The sequence below is a fragment of the Phoca vitulina genome, unplaced genomic scaffold (assembly GCF_004348235.1).
Source record: "Phoca vitulina isolate PV1807 unplaced genomic scaffold, GSC_HSeal_1.0 scaffold1, whole genome shotgun sequence".
NCBI lineage: Eukaryota > Metazoa > Chordata > Mammalia > Carnivora > Phocidae > Phoca > Phoca vitulina.
This window is the reverse complement of record NW_022589704.1, coordinates 38783688-38806338: the sequence shown is the minus strand read 5'-3', so window position 1 is coordinate 38806338 and position 22651 is coordinate 38783688. Positions and strand designations below refer to the sequence as shown.

Sequence of the window (22651 nt, the reverse complement as noted above, 5' to 3'; positions counted from 1 at the left end):
TCCTTTCTAGCAGGAGCCTAGTCCTATGTTTTGGGTTCCTGCTCCTGTCAGGTAATCCTACTTCCACAGCTCCGAGCCCCAGTGACATGCTCTCCTCCTCTTCCCCTTTATGCCCAAGCTGTAGTAAAGCTCCCTGCTATGCTCTACCCCTTCCTAACTGCTCCACTGTCCCCTCTCAGTTCCTTTAACCCCACCTACAGCTCTGGGAACAGTTCCTTATTCAGTTTTTCTCAGTGAAGCCTTCGGTGTGCTGTTCCCTGTCAGGACCATGACTGATACTCAAACTTATCCTAAAACCTTCTGTAATATATTGAGCTTAATGCTTTTCTCTTATGATGATTTCTTGAATTCTAATTTCATACATTATCATTGATCAGGAAATTCTGCTCAGTTACATTTGGGGGGGGGAGTCTATAAAATAAGTCATGATGATGTTACAAAGATTCAACATTTCCAGAAGTCTATCTAAAATGTACATGGCAATACCTGAAACCAGTCAATAGTACAGCAGTTAACAAGAGCAGGGAACTTCCTAAGGCGGATCCGGAATGCATCTCCAATGGGACTCATGGCGAGGACCACATGCAGCTGGTTGCGGCAGCGATCGATAAACATATTGAAAAGAGCTATGGGGCTTCCATCTGTTTGTTTGGTTTTATCCCGTTGGCGATCTAACTGACGCATCTTATCACATATCTCCTGCTTCTCATCTAACGCGAAGAGATTTGGAACCTCCCCGGCATTCAGCAGATTGTTGACATCTTCTAGAAATGACTCCCTTTTTATCTGAGTGTCTGTAAACAGGAAGACACCCTGCATCTCACCTTCGGCACATTTCCTTAAGATCACTTTTAAATCCTCATGCCACTCAGAAGTATCATAGCCCTTGGAGATTTCAACCTGAAAAACTGAATAGTCAGCCATGTGGGCAGCTAATCTGGTGACAGACTGCCTTCCACTCCCTCCAACACCAACCAGAAGAGCATGGCTGCGAGGCTGCTTCAGGATCCTGGAAATTCTGCTGATGTGTTCTATGGCAAATCGGAACAAGACAAGGCTCATGGTTTTTTTGCTCATATTGTTGTATTCTTCTAGGTGAGCTTCTGCTATCACCCGAAGATTATCCACATCCTCAACTTCTCTGTAGTTGGTGTCCTCCCGCCTGGGATCATGAAAATCACAAAACATTAAGCTACGCAAGTCATCTTCTTCCACCACGCCATCATTATCGAAATCTAAGTGCTGAAAAAGCTCATGAAAATCTTCATCCATGTATTTTTTCAAAATTTCTTGAATGTAGTTGATAAGCCAACTTCTATCTGCATTATCCAGAAGGCGATCATAATATACTCTAAGGACCTGAATAATTAAGAAGCAGCATTAGGAATTGATTCTTCTATTTTTGTAGTTTTATTTACATATTAATCTCAAGTCACATAAAAAGTACTCCAGGAAATTTCTATGGGTTTTATTAAAAGCATAGCCAAATAATCAGGATGGACTCATAATAATGCTTATTTTAAATATTAATTTTGATCATATATATTTTAGATAATACAGTTACATACAGTTATTAATAAAGGCTATTTGGGGGAACAGAAGATTATAGAGATGTAAAGAATATTAATGACTGGGGCAGCTGGGTGGCTCAGTCGGTTAAGTGTCTGCCTTTGTCTCAGGTTATGATCCCAGGGTGCTGGGATTGAGCCCCACATCAGGCTTCCTGCCTCTCCCTCTCCATCTGCCTCTCCCCCAGCTCATGCTCTCTCTCTTGCTCTCTTTCTCTCTCAAATAAATAAATAAAATATTTTTTTAAAAAAGAATATTAATGACTAGAGAAAGAAAAAAGGACTAGAGAAAGAAAGTAGCTGCCTTTGCTGGTCACTCAGATACAGATAAAGAAGCTGGGCACCCCTTTGCAGTGATCCTTCCTTTTTCCAAGCCAGGGAACATTCTGAAAATTATTGGCAAATGAATCATATTATTTTTTAAAGCATATTTTTTTTTGCCTTAGGTGAAAGCCAAGTTTGTTTTGCACATTTATTATTTTTGTTGTAAGTCACTGCAGATGGCAATCTACTAAAATAAACTCTGGTGATATGTACGTGTTATGGGACTGTAAGAAATAGTTAACCAGGCTTGTCACATAAAACAACTATTTCCTCAGAGTGGTGTTAAGTATCCCCTGGTTACTATCTTTTGGACTGAATGGTGTTCCTCCCCAGCCCCCAAATTCATGTGGAAGTCCTAACCACCAATATGACTATATTAAGAGAGAAGTCCTTTAAGGAGGTAAAGTTAAATAAGGTCACAAGGGTGGAGCCCTAGTCCCATAGGCCTGTCCGTATAAGATGAGGAAGAGACAAGAGAGTTTCCACTCTTTCTCTGCAGGTACGCAGAGGAAGGGCCATGTGAGGACCCAGTGAGGAGGCAGCCATCTACCCACACTTGGTGGCACCTTGCAGTTGGACTTCTGGCCTCCAGGACTATGAGAAAATAAATTTCTGTTGTTAAACCACTCTGTGGTATTTTGTTACGGCAGCTCTAGCTGACTAATATGCCTATGATAGAAGCAATGCATATTTGTGTCAGCAAAACTTCTGTCATTTGGGGGAAATGACTGAAACCTGTCTGCATCAGCTCCTTCACCTATAAAATGGAAACAGGGATACCTGCTTGGCATTACATTCCAGTTGTATGGCAAGAATAAAATGACAACCTATGTGGAAACACTATAAAATTCAGAAATAAAATTATTACAAGCCACTTTGAAATCAGCCTAATGGTGTTCAAGAGTAATGATTTTAGTGTTTTCACTATTGTCAAGCTGGTACCATAATAGTGTGATCGCTTCTTCTAGCAGTGGTGGCTGTGTAGGCAAATAGTAGGAGTGAGGCTTTGTGCATACTCTCGCCGGTTCAAAAGCTATTTCTTTATGGGACAAGCTAGTTTCCTGACATATGCCACTAGTCACCTCGTGAATTTCAGGTACTGAAGACGTTGTACAATATTCCTATGGGAGGAGAAACCTAAATCAAGCTAACCTCACATGTCAGGTATCCGTGCTGAAGATGAAGTAAGTCATACTATTATCTAGCAGGCTATTTAGCAAGAACCTAAGGTAGTACTTCTCAAGGACTGTCACCACACCTGTATTGAATCATCTGGGGTACTTGCTAAAGTGCAGATGGCAGGGGCCTACTCTGGACCCTGACTTGAAAACTTTCAAGATGGTGCCTGGGAGTATCTTATTTGTCTACTTATATTTCTTTATATAAGATACAAAAATCCTAAGTGTACAGCTCCAAGAATTTTTACACATTTATATACCCATGTCACCACCACCAAGATCAAGATACAGAACACTTCCAGTACCTCAGGCTCTCTCATGCTCACTTCTGCTGATCCCCTTCTCTCTACCTTCTGATTCTGCTGCCCCCTCTTCCATTTTTAAAAAGTTGATATGTAAAATTTTTCTATTATAAATCTACATCATTCCAAGAGAGGTGATCTCTGGAATATTTTTTATTATATTGTATTTATGCTTTGAGTTTATTTATCTCCAAGCCGTAATTACAGGTTGTTTTAATTGATATATAATTCACAAAACATTCACTCTTTTAAAGCATATAATTCAGTGGTTTTTATAATATTCACGAACTTGAGCAAACTTCACAACTCTCTAATTCTAGAACCTCTTCATCACCCTACGTAGCAACCCTGTACCCATTAGCAGTCACTCCTTACTGTCCCCCAGCACCCCCCACAACCCTTGGCAACCATTACTCTACTTTTTGTCACTATTAATTTGCTTATTCTGCACATTTCATATAAATGGGATCATATAACATAATCTGGTTTCTTTCACTTAGCATGATGTTTCTAGTTTCATCCATGTTGTAGTATGCGTCGGTATTTCTTTTTAGGGCTGAATAAAATTCCATTGTATGTATATACCACATTTTGTTTGTCCATTCATCAGCTGATGTATATGTGAGTTGTGTCCACTTTTTGTTTATTATGAATAATTCTAATAACATTCGTGTACAAGTTTTTGTGTGGACATATGTTTTCAGTTCTCTCGAGTATATGGCTAGGAGCAGAACTGCTGGGTCATGTGGTAACTCTATGTGTAACGTTTTGAGGAACTAGCTGTTTTCCAAAGCAGCTGCACAACTTTTCATACTCATAAGCAGTGGACAAGGGCTCTGATTCTTCCACCATCCTAACCAACAGTTGTTATTATCTGTCGTTGGGATGACAGCCATCCTAGTGGGTGCGAGGTATACCTTACCGCGTGGTTTTGATTTGCATTTCCCCAATGACTAATGATGTTGAACATCTTTTCATGTGCTTATTGGCCATCCGTATATCATCTTTGGAGAAATGTCTATTCAAATCCTTTGCCCACTTTTAAATTGGTTTATTTGTCTTTTACTGTTGAGTTGTAATAGTTCTTTATGTTTTCTGGATATGAGACATTGATCAGATGTAGGACTTGCAAATATTTTTTCCCATTCTATGGGTTGTCTTTTCACTTTCTAGACAGTATCCTTTGAAGCATGAACATTTTTAACTTTGATGAAATCTAATTTATTTTTTTCCTTGGGTCACTTGTGCAGAATAACTATATTTAATAAGCAAATCAGATGTTATGCACACAAATGTTTGAAAGCCATGGAGAAGCCAAAGAGAATGTAAAATAGTAAGCCAGTTTCATACCTTGAAACCTATTTAATAAAATCACATTAGGTCTTCTGATTTGGTAAAAGTGTCTGGAAAGGAAAAGGACACCCAAAGTAGTATCTGACCCATATCAGACCCTTAGGAAATCTTTTTTGAGTGAATAGAAACAAAGCAAAAATAGAGTGTTGAGTTCAATCACTTCCTATTTTTTTTGAAATGTTGAGAACAATGTGTCTAGCACTGTTCTCAGCACTGTGGATAAATCAGGGACCTCTTGGAGCTTGCCTGCTATCTGAGGGAGATGGACAATAAACATGACAAATAAATTATATGGTATGTTAGATGCTGATAAATGCTATGTAAAGAAGAAAAATAGAGTAAAGTCAAGAAAGACTGGAACTGCTAGTGGGGTGTGAGCCTGTTGTATACAATAGGGTGGTCAGTGTGGGCCTCATCAAGAAGGAAAGATTTGATCAAAGGCAGTAGGAAGCTAACCCACAGGATCTGGGGCAGAGAGAACAGCCAGTCGGCCTGTATTGCTGGTGAAGTTGAATGAGTGTGAGAGCAAGAGGCAGCCTGAGGGGAGCCAGAAAAGAGGTACACATAGGCAATCTTATGGGCCACCTGAAGTTTATGTTTAATCCCTCCCAATGAAGTAGAGTGCTATTGGAAGATTTTGAGCTGAGAACTTAAACTCATTACATTATATGAATATGAAGTACTCACTAAAAATTTCAAGTTATTATGAGTTTCATTACATTAAAAATGCCATTTCTAAATGCCCTTTTGAAATTTTTATCTCTATAGCACATGGTTTTAACATAGTACATTCCTATTTTCTAGATTTCTTAACTACATTATTAAAATTAAATAGCTATATTATTTACATATTAAAAATAAAACATTTTTTCTTTTATTTTCCTATAATTCTTTATTTTTAAGATATTAAATTATTTTTGATGCCTTATTTTTTGTATTCTTTCTCTCCTTCCTTCCATAAGTTTTTATAAGAAAATGTTCACCCATATACCTCTTTCCAAAAAGAACTTAAATATATTTTTAATGTAGTTTTATGCTTTCAAAACTGGTTTGCTTTGCAGTTGTTTTGGCATCTAGAAATAACAAGTAAGTACTGTAGATAAACACATTCATTTCTTATAAAAACAGCTCCTTAAAATATATTCCATCTCAAAAATTATTTGAAATCAAACTATCAAGGATTAAGTCACTTAAAGGAGATTGACCCAAAGTGATACCTACTTTGAAATATCTTGTAAGTCAACAAAAATTTCTAAAAACGGGAGATAATCCTTTTTAAATATCATAAGATATATTAGTGCTAAATATTCTTTTAAATTACCTTGATCATTGGCCTTCATAATGCCAAATAGCTGAACGCATCAACAATATAAACTGCTAAATGTTTCTTTTTACCCAGTTGCTGCCATGATAAAATCTTTGTTTCTAGCATAATCATATTTCAGTAACACAAAAATTTACCTCGTGAACCCAGAGACGTTTAATCACTACTTTGGTTTCTGCTGTTTCTGGTCTGGACAGGCAAACTCCCTGAATGACACGGGAGAAATCACGGAGGTTGAACAAGTAGTGAGATTTAGCTGGAGTAGGCAAGAGATTCTTCATGGCTTCTTTATATAGAGCCATTGTACCATTAACAATTTGTGTGGTCAAATCTAGAAAATCGTCTGGAAATTTATAACTTAAAAAAAAAATTTAATAAAAAAAGAAAATGTTAGCATATATGATACATAAATGATACTGAGCATGCCTACGGTGAAATTTATTCTGATTAAATCAATTGATTTAATTTATAAGATTACCATTTCTAATAATAATAATAATAATAATAATAATGGACTTTTAATTTCTTTTAAAACTACTTTCCATTCATTATTTTGTTTTATGTTCAAAGAAACTCCACGGGAAGGCAGGACTAATGTAATGGACTTAAAACTACTTAAGTAAGCGGACAAAAGAGCCAGCTGAGGAACCCCAATTATATAACTCAAATCAAGCACCCACTAGACAAATGTGTCCTACTCACTTTCACCCCTTAGCATTTTCAATTGCATATAAAAGGAATCCCTGAAGAACACTGGTGAAATGAGTATTTTCAGAGCAAACAAGGAAGGAAATAAAAATACAGAAAAAAATAAGAAAAAGAGGAAAAGAAAAAGGAGAGTTAAAAAGAAAGTGAAATAGTGAGTCGGGATTAAAAAAAGAAGGGCAAAGGGCACAACTGGGGTAGAAAGAACATGTAGAATGAATATGCATTTGGAAAAACTTGACTATCTTTAACTTCTGGCTCAGCGAGGAGCCAGCTGTCTTTCTCCATCATCACTGGATAGGGCAAGGATTGGCAATTTCCTGAGAATGGACGTCAGGGAGCGGAGACTTGCACTGCCCAGGTCCACTTGGCTCCCTGACCTCTGCACACCATGTGGAGAAGCCCTGAGTGTCCAGAGTTAGGCAGCAACATTTCCCCCAGGGTTCAGGCTCAAAGGCTACACTCAAACTTAGATATAAATCTCCTTGGGGAACTCACGAGTTCTACTACAGGGTATCAAAGTCACAGGATAAACCTAACATACACCTTTCCAGCATTAATTGTATTACATGGTGAAAATTCAAAACATTAATAATTCTGCCATGGACATACTATATAGCAGAGTGCAAAATTTGTATGTATTTTGGGGCTAAAATTTAAGACATCAGACAAAAAGAGAAAGATACTTTGGCCCCTTGGCATTATGCTCCCATATCTGGAGATGAGAGCAGCAGAGGGGAGCAATGTTACCTGTTATCTCTTTCTTTATCTAGGGATGTTTTCAGCGAATAGTTTGAGAAGCACTACTTATATTGATCTGTTTCCAAAAGACTTTATACCCCCTAATGAAAAAAGAAACACACTTTAAATTACTTACCAGATTTTTAAATGCCAGGTTAAGATTCTAGAGAAGATTGTAAACATGGATTTATCACTAAACTCATTGATTGTTATAATGTTGAAATGTCTCATATATCGGGGAGTTACTGGATTTCGACCACCACCTAAATATTAAAAAGAGTAACTCTTAACAATGTTACTACTACACAGTAGAATATTTTCTCAAACATTTTACAAAAGTGAGACAATCCCTGCATTTTTAAAAATTTGGGGATTGTCTCACTTTTGTAAAATAATGATTACATTTTCAAAGATGAGGCTTTTTTTTTAAAGATTTTATTTATTTATTTTGAGAGAGAGAGAGCATGCATGAGTGGAGGGAGGGGCAGAGAGAGAGGGAGAGAAAGAAGATCTCAAGCAGACTCCATGCTGTGTGTGGAGCCTGACGCAGGGCTTGATCTCATGATCCTGAGATCATGACCTGAGTCAAAATCAAGAGTTGGACTCTTAACTAACTGAGCCACCCAGGAGCCCCTCAAATATGAGGCTTTAATAACTAACTTAGAATGCAACATTTAAAAAAATTATTGGTATTATCTTTAAATATATAGACAAATCTTATTTTTTTTTTTTTTAGAAAAGAAAACAGAGGCAAACCATAAAACAGACTCTTAACTATAGAGAACAAACTGAGGGTTGCTGGAGAGGTGGTGGGCAGGGGGATGGGTTAGACAGGGGATGGGGATTAAGGAAGGCACTTGTGAGAGCACTGGGTGTTGCATGTACGTGGATGAATCACTAAATCCTATACTTCAAAGTAATATTACACAGTATGTCAGTTAGCTAGAATTTAAACAAAAACTTGAAAGAAAAAAAATGAAAAGAAAAAAAGCATTTGAAGTGGCCCAGGAAGTGTGCTGAGAGCAATTACTGACTCAGAGCAACCTGACTGGGTTACAGGTCAAAAAAGTTCAGGGGTCAGGAGGCAAACACCAAAGAGATTCCCTGAAGAAATGATACATGGAGAAAATGAATTTTTAAAGACTAGACTACCAGCTTCAGTTCAGGAAAAAAAAAAAAAAAAAAAACAGTTAAGAATGTCTAGTTAGTTGAATCAAGCCACTTTTGATACCCCATCATAAAAAAATTTCCCCTGCATAGATTCCTTTGAGTTTAACAATTTCCATCGAGAAATGTAAAGAATCTTTAAGGGTTAATTCTTTTGGCTGTTTGCTACTTAAAATCCTCTTCACAGCCTGTCTAAATCCAAAGACTCACTAGAATGGGACTTGATTGGGGTAGAAACGGGGATTTCATACAGTTGAAGAATTAAGGAACATAACAGAGGGAAATGAGCTGCTTCATGGGGATCTGGGTTCCTTAGAATACAGAGAAAGGAAGTGCTAAGTCACAGAAGGTGGGAGAAAAAGGATCTGGAAGAACTGGTGGGAGAATGGCCCCAAGCAAGGCAACCCACTTTGTAGTGTTGACCATTATAGTACATTCCCATAGGGCCAAAGGTATACACAGAGAAAACATACACAAAAAATTGTAACTCAGATTGTCCAGTTGGGTTTCTCTTTCTTTCTCTAGCCATCTCTCTAGATAAAACCAGGGTGATTCTCAACCTTAGTAATCGCAAACTCAGAAAACGTACCTGGAGGTCCCATAGCACACATGATTTGAATGTCCACTAGTTTAATCATAGAACAATCTTTTAGGTCATACCAATTCCAGTGATCTAACCATTGTCTAAGCAACTCTATGGGAGGCTGAGCCCCATATACTTCCCGAGCAGGCATATTGACATCATCTACAAAGACAACCTGAGAGTAAAAAGAGAAGTGATATTAGAAAATATTATCACCTTAATATATTGTCCTATTGTGTCAACAGTGTTGAGGCAAAGAATTAGATTATCTTCTTGTAGCATACATATGTGAGAAATGATGGTCTCTTTTCAAATCAAGAATAATATCCCCTAGCATCCATGCTTGTAAGGAATAGGGAAAGTCTCGTTACTAACCTTTATAGATTAAGAGTTGAGGACTTATTCATCCTCTCACCCAATTTATCAATATGCCTCCTCTTTTTCCTTATACAATTTCAATACATTAAAGTAAATGAGAAAGGTAGGATTTTAAAATGATTATAACCTCTGAGTGGTGACAAGTGAGGCTCAGAAGGGTATTTTTGGCAGGAACACAGAAAAGTCAATTGATAGCTGGGTTGTTTAAAGGTCTAGAGGAGCAAGCAGCAAGATTCTGCTGAATAAAAATGTTAATCAGAAAATTAGAAAGGTAGATAATTTCCTAGATGAATATTCTACTTTTTAATTCAAAGGGCAATTGCTTGTTTTTAATGTCAAGTTGTCTAATGCACATGCAAATATGAACACACTTTAAGGAAAACTTAATCAAAATTTGTGATTAAAGGGGCGCCTGGCTAACTCAGTCAGTAGAGCATCCGACTCTTCATCTTGGGGTTGTAAATTCGAGCCCCATGTTGGGTGTAGAGATTACTTAAAAATAAAATTTTTTAAAAATTTTGTGATTAAAAAAAAATGTACAAAAAGATGTCAAGTCCTAGTATATCTGGTTTCCTTGTTCTGACTGTAGCAGGGGACATGAAGAGGACCAGTGCTATACCACATTGAGAGAGAGCAATTACCATTCTCTTGCCCAAAGGAGGACCAAAAACTCCCTTTCTTCTTTTGTCCAATTTTGACATGATAATATTCTGAGTTTGAGCTGCTGTAGTTTGTGCTGAGAAGTTAATTAGTAGAGGCTTGTAGATTTCTTTATTGAGTTGATTTAAAAGAAAGTTCTATATAACAGAAAATAATAAAATGAGCCATAGTTGGAATTATGCACTGACATTTCAAAATAAATACTAAGCATCATTGTTGACACACTTGAATTTAAACTTAGAGTGTCATAACAATTGAAAGAAGAGATGGAATCAATAGAGATAACAGTTACCATACCAGTGACATGTCCCTGTTTGTCCAGGCCTCATGCATGTGACTTCTCTGATTTCCAAAATCACCATGCAAAGTACACATACCTTCTTAACATGAGGTCATGGTGACTCAGAGGCTAAGAAACTTGCTTATGGTCTCAGGGGTGGGGCAAGAATTCAGATTGCCATGTGTCTCTTTCCAGATCAATGTTCATTTTATTATAGCTTATCTTTCCACTTAAATACCAAGTTTTCTATTAGTTAGGAAGCTTAAATAATATAACTGTATTTTCAAAATGGATTTCACTGGAAAGCAGGTGCAATTATAATGATTCTTAATCAAGATGTTGTGTTTTACAAATCATCTTGTAAAAGAATAATGACATAAGAAAATATTTACGTTCTGTTAGGTAGAAAAAAATAACATAAAATGCAAAGTATGTTCCCCATTTTGTAAAAAGTAATTTTTTTCCCCTGGGCAGGTTTAATGCCTGGGCTGAATTTGGGATGAAGGTACAAATGACAAAAGGCTTTCTTTTTCCCCAACCACTGCCTTTAACAATGTCAAGCCTCCATTCCTTGACTCTTGATGATATCTTGGGTAAATCCCTTAGCTTTCTCTATACTTTCAGAAAGATCTTTGTTTTTTGTATGTTTTTCTAATTTAAATTCAGGTTAGTTAACATATAGTGTAGTATTGGTTTCAGGAGTAGAATTTAGTGATTCCTCACTTACATATAACACCCAGTGCTCATCACAACAAATGCCTCCTTAATGCCCATCACCCATTTAGACCATCCCCCCACCTACCTCCCCTCCAGCAACCCTCAGTTTGTTGTCTATAGTTAAGAGTCACTTATGGTTTTATGGTTTACCTCCCTCCCTCTCTCTTTTTTTTTTTAAAGACTTATTTATGTTTTAGAGAGAGAGAGAGAGACCCCACAAGAGCCGGGGGAGGAGCAGAGGGAAAGGGAGGGAGGGAAGGGTGGGAGAGATAGAGAGAAGCAGACACCCCACTGGGCGTGAAGCCCCACATGGGGCTTGATCCCAAGACCCAAAATCATGACCTGAGCTGAAATCAAGAGCAGGATGCTTAACCACCTGAACCACCCAGGCGCCCCTCCCTCTCTGTTTTTATTTTCCCTTCCCTTCATCTGTTTTGTTTCTTAAGCTCCACAGATGAGTGAAATCACATGATATTTGTCTTTCTCTGACTGACTTATTTTGCTTAGCATAATACACTCTAGTTCCATCCATGATGTTGCAAATGGCAAGATTTCATTCTTTTTGATGGCTAAGTATATTCCATTGTATATATACACCACACATCTTTATCATTCATCAGTTGATGGACATTTGGGCTCTTACCATAATTTGGCTATTGTTGACAGTGCTGCTATAAACATTGGGGTGCATGTGCCCCTTTGGATAAATACTAGTAGTGCAATTGCTGGTGTTTTTAAATTTTTGAGGACCCTCCATATGGTTTTGCAGAGTGGCTGCACCAGTTTGCATTCCCACCAACAGTGCAAGAGGATTTCCCTTTCTCCCCATCCTTGCCAACATCTGTATTTTTCTGAGTTGTTAATTTTAGTCATTCTGACTGCTGTGAGGTGGTATCTCATTGTGGTTTTGATTTGTATTTCCCTGATGCTGACTGATGTTGAGCATTTTTCCATGTGTCTGCTGGCCATTTGTAGGTCTTCTTTGGAGAAATGTCTATTCATGTCCTCTGCCCATTTCTTGATTGGATTATTTATTTTTTGGGTGTTGATTTTGATGAGTTCTTCATAGATTCTAGATACTAGCCTTTATCCGATATGTCATTTGCAAATATCTTCTCCCATTCTGTAGACTGCCTTTTAGTTTTGTTGACTGTTTCCTTTGCTGTGCAGAGCTTTTTATCTTGATGAAGTCCCAATAGTTCATTTTTGCTTTTGTTTCCCTAGCCTCTGGAGATATGTCTAGCAAGAAGTTGCTGCAGCCAAGGTCAAAGAGGTTGCTGCCTGTGTTCTCCCCTAGGATTTTGATGTTTTCCTGTCTTACATTTAGGTCTTTCATCCATTTTGAATTTATTTTGGTGTATGGTATAAGAAAGTGGTCCAGTTTCATTCCTTTGCATGTTGCTGTCCAGTTTTCCCAACACCATGTGTTGAAGAGACTCTCTTTTTTCCATTGGATATTCTTTCCCGCTTTGTCAAAGATTAGATGACCATAGACTTATAGGTCCATTTCTGGGTTTTCTATTCTGTTCCATTGATCTATGTGCCTGTTTTGGTGCCAGTACCATACTGTCTTGATGATTACTTTTAATACAGCTTTAAGTCCAGAATTGTGATGCTTCCAGCTTTGCTTTTCTTTTTCAACATTCCTCTGGCTATTCTGGGTTTTTTGTGGTTCCATACAAATGTTTGGATTGTTTGTTCTAGCTCTGTGAAAAATGCTGGTGGTATTTTGATAGGGATTGCATTGAATGTGTAGATTGCTTTGGGTAGTATAGACATTTTAACAATATTTTTTCTTGCAATCCGTGAGCATGAGATGTTTTTCCATTTCTTTGTGTTCTCTTCAATTTCTTTCACCATTGTTCTATAGTTTTCAGTATACAGATCTTTTACCTCTTTGGATAGGTTTATTCCTAGGTATCTTATGGGTTTTGGTGCAATTGTTAATGGGATTGATTCCTTTTCTACTGCTTCATTGTTGGTGTATAGAAATGCAACAGATTTCCGTACATTGATTTTATATCCTGCCACTTTTGCTGAATTCATGTATTAGTTCTAGCAATGTTTTGGTGGAATCTTTTTGGTTTTCCACATAGATTATCATGTTGTCTGCAAAGAGTGAAAGTTTGACTTCTTCCTTGCCAAATTGGATGCCTTTTATTTCTTTTTGTTGTCTGATTGCTGAAGCCAGGACTTCCAGTCCTATGATGAACAACAGTGGTGAGAGTGGACATCCTTGTTGTGTTCCTGACCCTAGGGGAAAAGCTTTCACTTTTTCCCCATTAAGAATGAAATTCGCGGGGCGCCTGGGTGGCTCAGTCGGTTGGGCGTCTGCCTTCGGCTCGGGTCATGGTCCCGGGGTCCTGGGATCGAGCCCCGCATCGGGCTCCTTGCTTTGCGGGAAGCCTGCTTCTCCCTCTCCCTCTGCTGTTCCCCCTGCTTGTGTTCCCTCTCTCTCTCTCTGTCAAATAAATAAATAAAATCTTTAAAAAAAAAAAAAAAAAGAATGAAATTCGCTGTGGGTCTTTCCTATAAGGCCTTTATGACATTGAGGTATGTTCCTTCTATCCCTTCTTTATTGAGGGTTTTTATCAAGAAAGGATGCTATATTTTGTCAAATGCTTTTTCTTTCTTTCTTTCTTTTTTTTTTTTTTTTTTTGCATCTATTGAGAGGATCAGATAGTTCTTGTCCTTTCTTTTATTAATGTGGTATATCACATTGATTGATTTGTGGATATTGAATCACGCTGGCAGCCCAGGAATAAATCCCACTTGATCATGGTGAATAATCCTTGTAATGTACTGTTGGATTCAATTAACTAGTATCTTGTTGAGAATTTTTGCATCCATATTCATCAGGAATATTGGTAATTCTCTTTTCTGGTGGGGTCTTTGTCTGGTTTTGGAATCAAGGTAATGCTGGCCTCACGGAAAGAGTTTAGAAATTTTCCTTCCATTTCTGTTTTTAGAACAGCTTCAGAAGATGTATTAATTCTTCTTTAAATGTTTGGTAGAATTCCCCTGGGAAGCTATGGCCTGGGACTCTTATTTGTTGGGAGATTTTTGATTACTTATTCAATTTCTTCACTGGTTATGGGTTTGTTCAAATTTTCTATTTATTCCTGTTTCAGTTTTGGTAGTTTATATGTTTCTAGGAATTTATCCATTTCTTCCAGATTGTCCAATTTGTTGGCATATAATTGCTCATAATATTCTCTTATAATTGTTTGTATTTCTGCATTGTTGGTTTTGATTTCTCCTCTCTCATTTGTGATTTTATTTACTTAGGTCCTTTCTCTTTTCTTTTTATTAAGTCTGGGTGGGGCTTATCAATTTTAATTCTTTAAAAGAATCAGCTCCTAGTTTTGTTGATCTGTTTTGCTGTTTTTTTTTATTTCTATATCATTTATTTCTGCTCTAAACTTAATTCTTTCCCTCCTCCTGATTTTAGGCTTTATTTGCTGTTCTTTTTCCAGCTCCTTTAGGTGTAAGGTTAAGTTGTGTATTTGACTTTTTTTCTTCTTGAGGGAGGCCTGTATTACTATATGCTTCCCTCTTATGACTGCCTTTGCTATGTTCCAAAGGTTTTAGACAGTTGTGTTTTCATTTTCATTTACTTCCATGTATTTTTTTAGTTCTTCTCTAATTTCCTAGTCATTCTTTAGTAGGATGTTCTTTAATCTCCATGATTTGTCATCTTTCCAAATTTTTTCTTGTGGTTGACTTCAAGTTTCATAGCATTGTGGTCAGAAAATATGCATGGTATGATGATCTCAATCTTTTTGTACTGGTTAAGCCTGATTTGTGACATAGTATGTGATCTATTCTGGAGAATGTTCCATGTGCACTTGAAAAGAATGTGTATTCTGCTGCTTTAGGATGAAATGTTCTAAACATCTGAACATCTGTTAAACCCATCTGGTTCAGTGTGTCATTCAAAGCCACTGTTTCCTTGTCGTTCTTCTGCTTAGATGATCTGTCCATTGCTGTGAGTGGGGTGGTAAATTTCCCTACTATTATTGTATTATTATCAATGAATTTCCTTATGCTTGTTATTGATTTATATATTTGGGTGCTCCCAGTTTGGGGGCATAAATATTTACAATTGTTCAATCTTCTTATTGTATAGACCCCTTTATTATGATGTAGTGACCTTCTTCATCTCTTATTACAGACTTCGGTTTAAAATCTAACTTGCTGAAAAACATATGGCTACTCCAGTTTTCTTCTGATAACCATTAGCATGATAAATGGTTCTCCACCCCCTCACTTTCAATCTGCAGGTGTCTTTGGGTCAAAAATGAGTCTTGTAAGCAGCATATCAATGTGTCTTGTTTGTTTGTTTGTTTTTTAATTCATTCTGATACCCTATGGCTTTTGAATGGAGCATTGAGTCCATTTACATTCAGAGTAATTATTGATAGATACGATTTAGTGCCATTGTATTAGCTGTAAAGTTGCTGTTCCTGTAGATTGTCTCTGTTTCCTTTCTAGTCTTTGTTGTTTTTGGTCTCTTTCCCACTCAAAGGGGCCCCTTTAATATTTCTTGCAGGGCTGGTTTAGTGTTCACAAACTCCTTTAATTTTTGCTTGTCTGGGAAACTCTTTATCTTTCCTTCTATTCTGAATGACAACTTTGCCTGATAAAGTTTTCTTGGCTGCATATTTTTCCCCATAGCATGTTGAATATTTCATACCATCCTCTTCTGGCCTGCCAATTTACTGGGGTCAGGTCTGCTGCTAACCTCATGTGTCTACCCTTGTAGGTTAAGGATGTCTTTTCCCTAGCTACTTTCAGAATTCTCTCTGTATTTTGCAAGTTTTCACTATGATATGTCTTGATGTTGACCTGTTTTTGTTGATTTTGAAGGCAGTTCTCTGTGCCTCTTGGACTTAAATACCTGTTTCCTTCTCCAGATTAAAGAAGTTTTCAGCTATAATTTGTTCTAATAAACTTTCTACCCCCTTTTCCCACTCTTTTTCTTCTGGGACTCCTACAATATGGATATTCTTGTGCTTTATGGAATCACTGAGTTCCCAAGTCTATATTTGTGATCTAATAGGTTTTTTCCCTGTCCTTTCCAGCTTCATTATCTTCTATAATTTTATCTTCTGTATCACCTATTTCTTCCTCTGCTTCTTCCATCCTCACTGTGATTACATATAATCAGTTTTGCGTCTCAGTCATAGCATTTTTTATTTCAGCCTGACTAGTTTTTAGATCTCTTATCTCTCTAGCCAGTGTTTCTCTGATGTCTTCTATGCTTCTTTCAAGTCCAGCCAGTATTCTTAAGACTGTTGTTCTAAATTCTTGTTCAGATACATTGCTTATATCTGGTTTGAGCAAATCCCTGGCTGTGATTTCTTCTTCATCTTTCTTTAGGGGAGAATTCCTCCATCTTGTCATTATGTCGAGGTTTCTGTCTTTTGTGTGTTATGAAAGCTTGTTATGTTTCCTACTCCTGAGAGTGAAAATATTAAGAAGGAGTCACACTCCGTCCAGGGCCAGGCATTTCTGAAAGCATTTCTGGTGTATGCTGTTTGCACTCTGCTGATGTGTTTTGGCTGCTCTTTCCCAGAGGTCAGTCCTCTGTGGAGTTCTTCCTTGCTTGCAATGGGGACTCTTTGGACCTTTACCTAGGTATGCTTCTTTGATTTGTTTGTTAAAATAAACCTGGGGAAAAAAAGCCTCATCTAAAAAAAAAAAGAGAGAGAGAGAGAGAGAGAAAAGGAAAAGGAACAAAAACAGACTAACAAAAAACTATAAACCTGATTCCAAAGTGGGGAGGGGGGAGAAAGAAGGAAAAAGAAAAAAAGAGAGAAGCCTAATCCAAAAAAACGAGAAAAGGAACAAACCAAGGAATGAGCAAAAACCTATAAGCCTAATTCCAAAGAAAAAAAAAGAAAAAGAAAACAAAAAGAAATTTTAAAAAAGTTTAAAAATATTTAAAAAGAAAGCCTTGTCCTATTTCCACCAGAACTGAAGCTGACATTTTGGAGCACTCAGTGGTCAGTAGATTTGGTGTATGTGGGGGCGGGGGGTGGGGGGGTGCGCTGTATTGTTCCTCTGAGAGAGAGGCCTGCTGTGCGGGCTCAGAGCCAGACCTACCCTTGTGAAGATGCAGGGGGGCGGGGTTTGTTGTAAGCGGCTCCAGCCTCCCCTGGAGGCACTGTGGTTCTGTCTAAAGTCCAACTGCACTGGTGGGCAAGGGCGGGGCGGGGAGGGGGGTTGGGGTGTGTGTGGAAGGTAGCGTCACCCCATCCTCTCCTCTCCAGGTAGCTGACCTTGGGGCCACCGCTGTTCAGGAGACACTCACACAAATAATCTCCCCTCCTGTGTCCCAGGCCCTCATCAGATCCCTGCGCCCAACCTATCTGTGCCCAGCGCCACAGTTCTCCTCTGTTTTATCTCTGGCACGTGGCTGGAATTCAAAACTTGAAATCTTAAAGGACCGGGCAAGGCGCAGACCTGCTCTCCCCTAGGGGAGAGGAGAGCTGAGCCCAGCACCGTTCTGTCTCAGAAAAGCAGTCTCACGGCCACGGTGGTGCCTGAAGTCTATGGTGAAGTACAGTGAAAAGCTGCCACCAGGTTATCTGTCCTCTGCCTGCGCCTCTGTCCCATGCTGTTGAACGGCCAATCAGTGGCGCCCTTGGAGAGGCAATACCCTCTTCCAAACATACTCCCAGAAGACAAACCTTCCTTCTCTCCCAGTGCGACCCAGGGGATCCCTGCACCATAGTGTCTTGAGCTAACCCTATACGCTGCTTCCTCTCCCACCCTCTCTCTCTCTCCCTGACTTCTCTCCACAAAAAGGGCCCCTTCCCCTCCATGGCACCACAGCTTTTCTCTCCCCCACTTCATATCTCCAAACTGCACATCGGCTACATTCTCTCCCTCCAATTGTGCAGATTGTTTTCTTAATCCTCAGATCAGTTTCCTAGTTGTTCATAATGATTTGATGTTGATCTAGCTGTGTTTGAGGGACAAGGCAAGCTCAGGGTCCCCCTACTACTCCACCATCATAATGCTTCCCTCCAGAAAGATTGTTTTTTAACCCTGGTCAAACCAACACCTTGATTTAAAAATCTCAGTTTAAACTTCTCCACTCCCTGCTCTTGGATATTCCCTGATGCATACCACATTTAAATTATAATAAGGCTGCCATCTCAATCTTTTGTGGAAGATAGTATTCAATAAATGATACCAGGACAACTGTTTAACTATATGCCCAAATAAATTTCAAAAAGATCAGCAGATTAAAATATAAAATCAATAAAGAACTAGATGGGTACGGTCATAAAGTGGGCGAATCTGTGTAAACTGAGAGCCTACAATGAGAGGGACCACTGATGGCTTCTTTGGGCTCCTCTGCCTGCTTCCTGGTCTTCTTCCCACCCCAAAGCCAGGTGGGGGGCAGAGCTAGACAAAGAGAGGCAAAAGTCCTACCTTACTGGCATCACTGTGGTTCTCTCTTAGCTAATGCGGTCTTGCCTGCTGTCATGGAAAGCTTCCAAATGCTTGCTCTCTGAGAGGAGCAGAGCTGCAAGATATTTAGGTATTCTAAAGGGACACGCACACTGTACAGTTCTCTGCCATAAGGGAACTAACGGGGATCCCACATGGCTGTGGGCAGTCATCTAGAATGGAGTCCCAAGAAGGGTGAAGTCCACTTATCTTCCATATTGTCCCGTTGACCCTGGGAAAACTTGCACATTCTTGTCATGACAAATCTGCGGGTGATACTTACTATTAGCTGCAGCCAGCTTTCTGCCTTTAGAAATCTGAAACTAGAGGCAAGAACTGGTCTTTGTTCAATATGATCTCCTAAACCCAAGGGAACTAAGACTGTGTAAAGTTACTTGAGATTTTGGGCATTATCTGTTATAGCAGGTAGCATTTTCTTATCAAACACACAATGGGTATGATTCCAGAAGTCAAAGAAGATCAGTTTTATTACTACATAGTAATCCTCCAAATATTAAATAATTTTGAAAATTAAATATTAATTAAACACCCTTTCCTTTCAAGGGATATGAAATTCTTCATCCTAAATGAGCTATTTTAAAAGGTACAATAATTTAAAAAGATACAATAATTTAGTGATATAAAATGGCATATCTTTAGTCAATTTCTAAAATAAATAGACAGTTACTCAAAAATTCTCTGTGGCTACAAATCAAAATATTTTAATATTTAAAAAATATGAAATCTATTTCAGGTAGTTTAAAAAATAACCTTCTTAGGCATATTATGCACATTTTAACATGTAGATTTCTACAATACTTACAATAATATAAACACTCTTTCCAGTTCCTGTTGGTCCTACAAATATTGAAGGCTTTTGATGGGTGGTCAACAATTCCATTAAAGCAGAGCATTGAACCGTGTCCAGAGTTGGTACAATGATTTCATTAAACATCATATCCTTAGGAATTTGAGGAGCATCTGCCAATTTCTTTACCCATGGTTCCCATTTTCCTATTCCCTGTTTATAATAAACAGCCAAATGGTGAATATTGTTATAAAATACTTTTAAAAGCTCTGTTATCCTGTGCCATTGTAGAAAAGATCAAAGATCAAGACCAAAAACAAAACCAGAAAACACTGATATTTACATATTTGTTTTTATTCTTTAAAACACTTCACTCTGAGTTTTAAAGTTAAATTTTGTGTTAAATTGAGGAGAAACTAGGCTTTTATATGAATCAAAATGAAGTGGCAGTGCTGTGATATTTCTGATTGCTAAAACCACTGATTATGTTAACCCAAAGATCGTATATTTTGGCCAAATCTTAGATTCTTTAATGGCACTGAGAAAACTAATCAGTGCACTGAAGAGCAAAGAATTTTATTCAGTAAGTGTTAACCAATATAGAATTTTTTTCCCTAGAACATCAGCTGCATGTTGCTCGTACTTTTATAATGGTATGTATAACATAAGCTTATCATTTTAGGTGAGTTTTTTTTAATTGTGGTTAAAAAAAAACTCCTAAAATTTACCTTCAACCATTTTTTAAGCATACAGTTCAGTAGTGTTAACTATATTCACATTGTTGTGCAACAGATATCTAGAATGCCAAGATTTGTTCATGAGAGATTATTATTATGAATTAACATTATACTATATCTTTGTATCCAATTACCTTGTCAACTAAAATTTGTATCTGCTATGCAGTCTTTAGAACAAAAACTTTCAAAAATAGCATGTTAACTCTCTTGCCTTAGAAAAACATCACTGCTCTCTTCATTCTTACAGAATCAAATTTAAGTTCCTCATTCGAAACACATCAGAATTCAGACCCTCCTTCCTTCATGTGTCCCACATTCCAGCCCCACTGATGGACCTACTGTTTCCCAATATGCCCAGGTCCCTGGATCTTCCCACAGGGTACTCTTTTGGCCTAGAGTGTCACATGACAGTCTTCTGAAGAGGTTAAGAACTCACTGAGGGCAGCACAGTGACTTACTCATTTTTGTATCCTCTGGCACGGTGCTATGCATATAGTACAGATTTTTTTTTTTTTTAGGAGGGTGAATTCACATCAAGTTGAAGAACTGTATTGCAAAGAAGTATCTAGAACTTTCTAGAACTGAAGAAGAAACAATGTCCTTCCCATATTCTTGATAATCTTTTGTAACATGGATCTTTTGCCACCATATGGGAAAGGAAAGATTAAGAATCTTTCTGGAGTGAATATTCATTTAGAGATTTTGTGATACTGGGAAAAATCATGTAATATCTCTGAGCCCTAATTTCCCCAGTGGGAAGATTTGCAAAATAATACTATCTTTCCTATTTCACTGAGATGTTGGCAAACAAATAGAAATGATGGTGGAAAAGCTTAGTAAACTGCAAGATGCTCTGAAAATGCAGGGTACTGTTAGTAATTTGAAATAAAATAAAATTAGCAAAAAATAAAAGGATAATATCTTGTGGCTGGCAGGGTGAAGAATCTTTTCTGAGGTGGGCTTGGCAATACATCTCAAGAGCCATTAAAATTTATAAATTGATACAGCAAATTCCTTTTCTAGGAACTTATCTTAAAGAAACAATTAGATATGTACACAATGACTTGTATATAAGAATATTCACCAGGGCGCCTGGGTGGCTCAGTTGGTTAAGCAACTGCCTTCGGCTCAGGTCATGATCCTGGAGTCCCAGGATCGAGTCCTACATCAGGCTCCCTGCTCAGCAGGGAGTCTGCTTCTCCCTCTGACCCTCCTCCCTCTCATGCTCTCTGTCTCTCATTCTCTCTCTCGCAAATAAATAAAATCTTAAAAAAAAAAAAAAAAAAAAGAATATTCACCACAGCAGAAAAACTAAGAAACAACAAAAACAGATCAATGTCTAAGAGTAGGAAACTGTTTGGATAGATCATGGTCCATCCAGATAATAGAGTCTAGGGAGGCTTTAGAAAAGTAAGTTCATTAAAGAAATACTGGTGAGATAGGATTACCCTCTGGGGATACAGTATTATCCAATTTCACTTCAAGCTCCATATTTAAATAGGTATTCCTAAACACCCTCTATACAGTACTCATATGAGCTGTTACACATAAACAAGTAAACAAACACCACCCAGGTTTTATTGTCCAATTCATTTGGCAAGTGTTGAATTACCACTAACCCAGCTATGTTCCTACAGGACTTCTTAGCACCTGTGATATGCTAACATGTACCATATGAATCCCAAGAGGTATCCTAAAACAGCATGCACCTAGTGCTAGACTAGATGTCATACTGTGTACTTATATTTAATGAATCCAATACGCCCATCAGTTGTTACTATTTATCTTATTTTATCAAAGAGAAAAACAAGGTTCAGAAAGATTACTAGTCCAAGGCTATACAGAAAGAAAGTGGCTTTACAAGGATTTAAACCCTGATGTGTCTGACTTCAAAGCCAGAGCACCTTCCTCTACTACCCCATGCTGATTCTTAAGGTAAACAGTGTTGACAAGATGGCCCCAGGGCCTTTATGTGCCATATGTCTCCAAGGGAACTTGCCTGTTTGGTAGTTGTAAATCTTGCTTCAGAGCTCTTACCTCAGTGACAAATTGATAATCATAAATTGTTCCTTTTTCAGGAAATGGGACAGTTAGTGCTTTTGAAGACGTTTGTTCCATGCCACTCAGTAATTTAAACTTATTTCGAGTTAGTTCTGAAATTGGGCCTTCCATTAGTTCTCGAAGAATCTTATCAAATTTCAACCGATCATCATCTTTACAGGAAGCTCCGATGGACCAGATCAATGAAAACAGAAAAATGCCCTGCATTGGAGAGATGAGAAGATGAGTGCATTAAAGAATAACTTTAATGTATTCTTGAAGCTTGAATCAGATTAGATTAATATCTTTGAAAGAAATTTAA

At 37.9% G+C, this 22651-nt stretch overlaps 1 protein-coding gene across 1 annotated transcript in view; it reads right to left on the bottom strand.

Annotated features, from left to right (window-relative positions):
• Nucleotides 1–22651, bottom strand: part of DNAH7 (dynein axonemal heavy chain 7) — a 260029-nt gene that overhangs the window by 113925 nt on the left and 123453 nt on the right. The window contains exons 35-41 of the mRNA XM_032405789.1: nt 22327–22551; nt 19568–19765; nt 10265–10420; nt 9252–9420; nt 7632–7758; nt 6187–6406; nt 487–1359 (exon numbers count right to left, since the gene is read on the bottom strand). Of these exons, the coding sequence (XP_032261680.1) occupies nt 487–1359; nt 6187–6406; nt 7632–7758; nt 9252–9420; nt 10265–10420; nt 19568–19765; nt 22327–22551 (1968 nt within the window). The remainder of the gene's footprint in view (nt 1–486; nt 1360–6186; nt 6407–7631; nt 7759–9251; nt 9421–10264; nt 10421–19567; nt 19766–22326; nt 22552–22651) is intronic.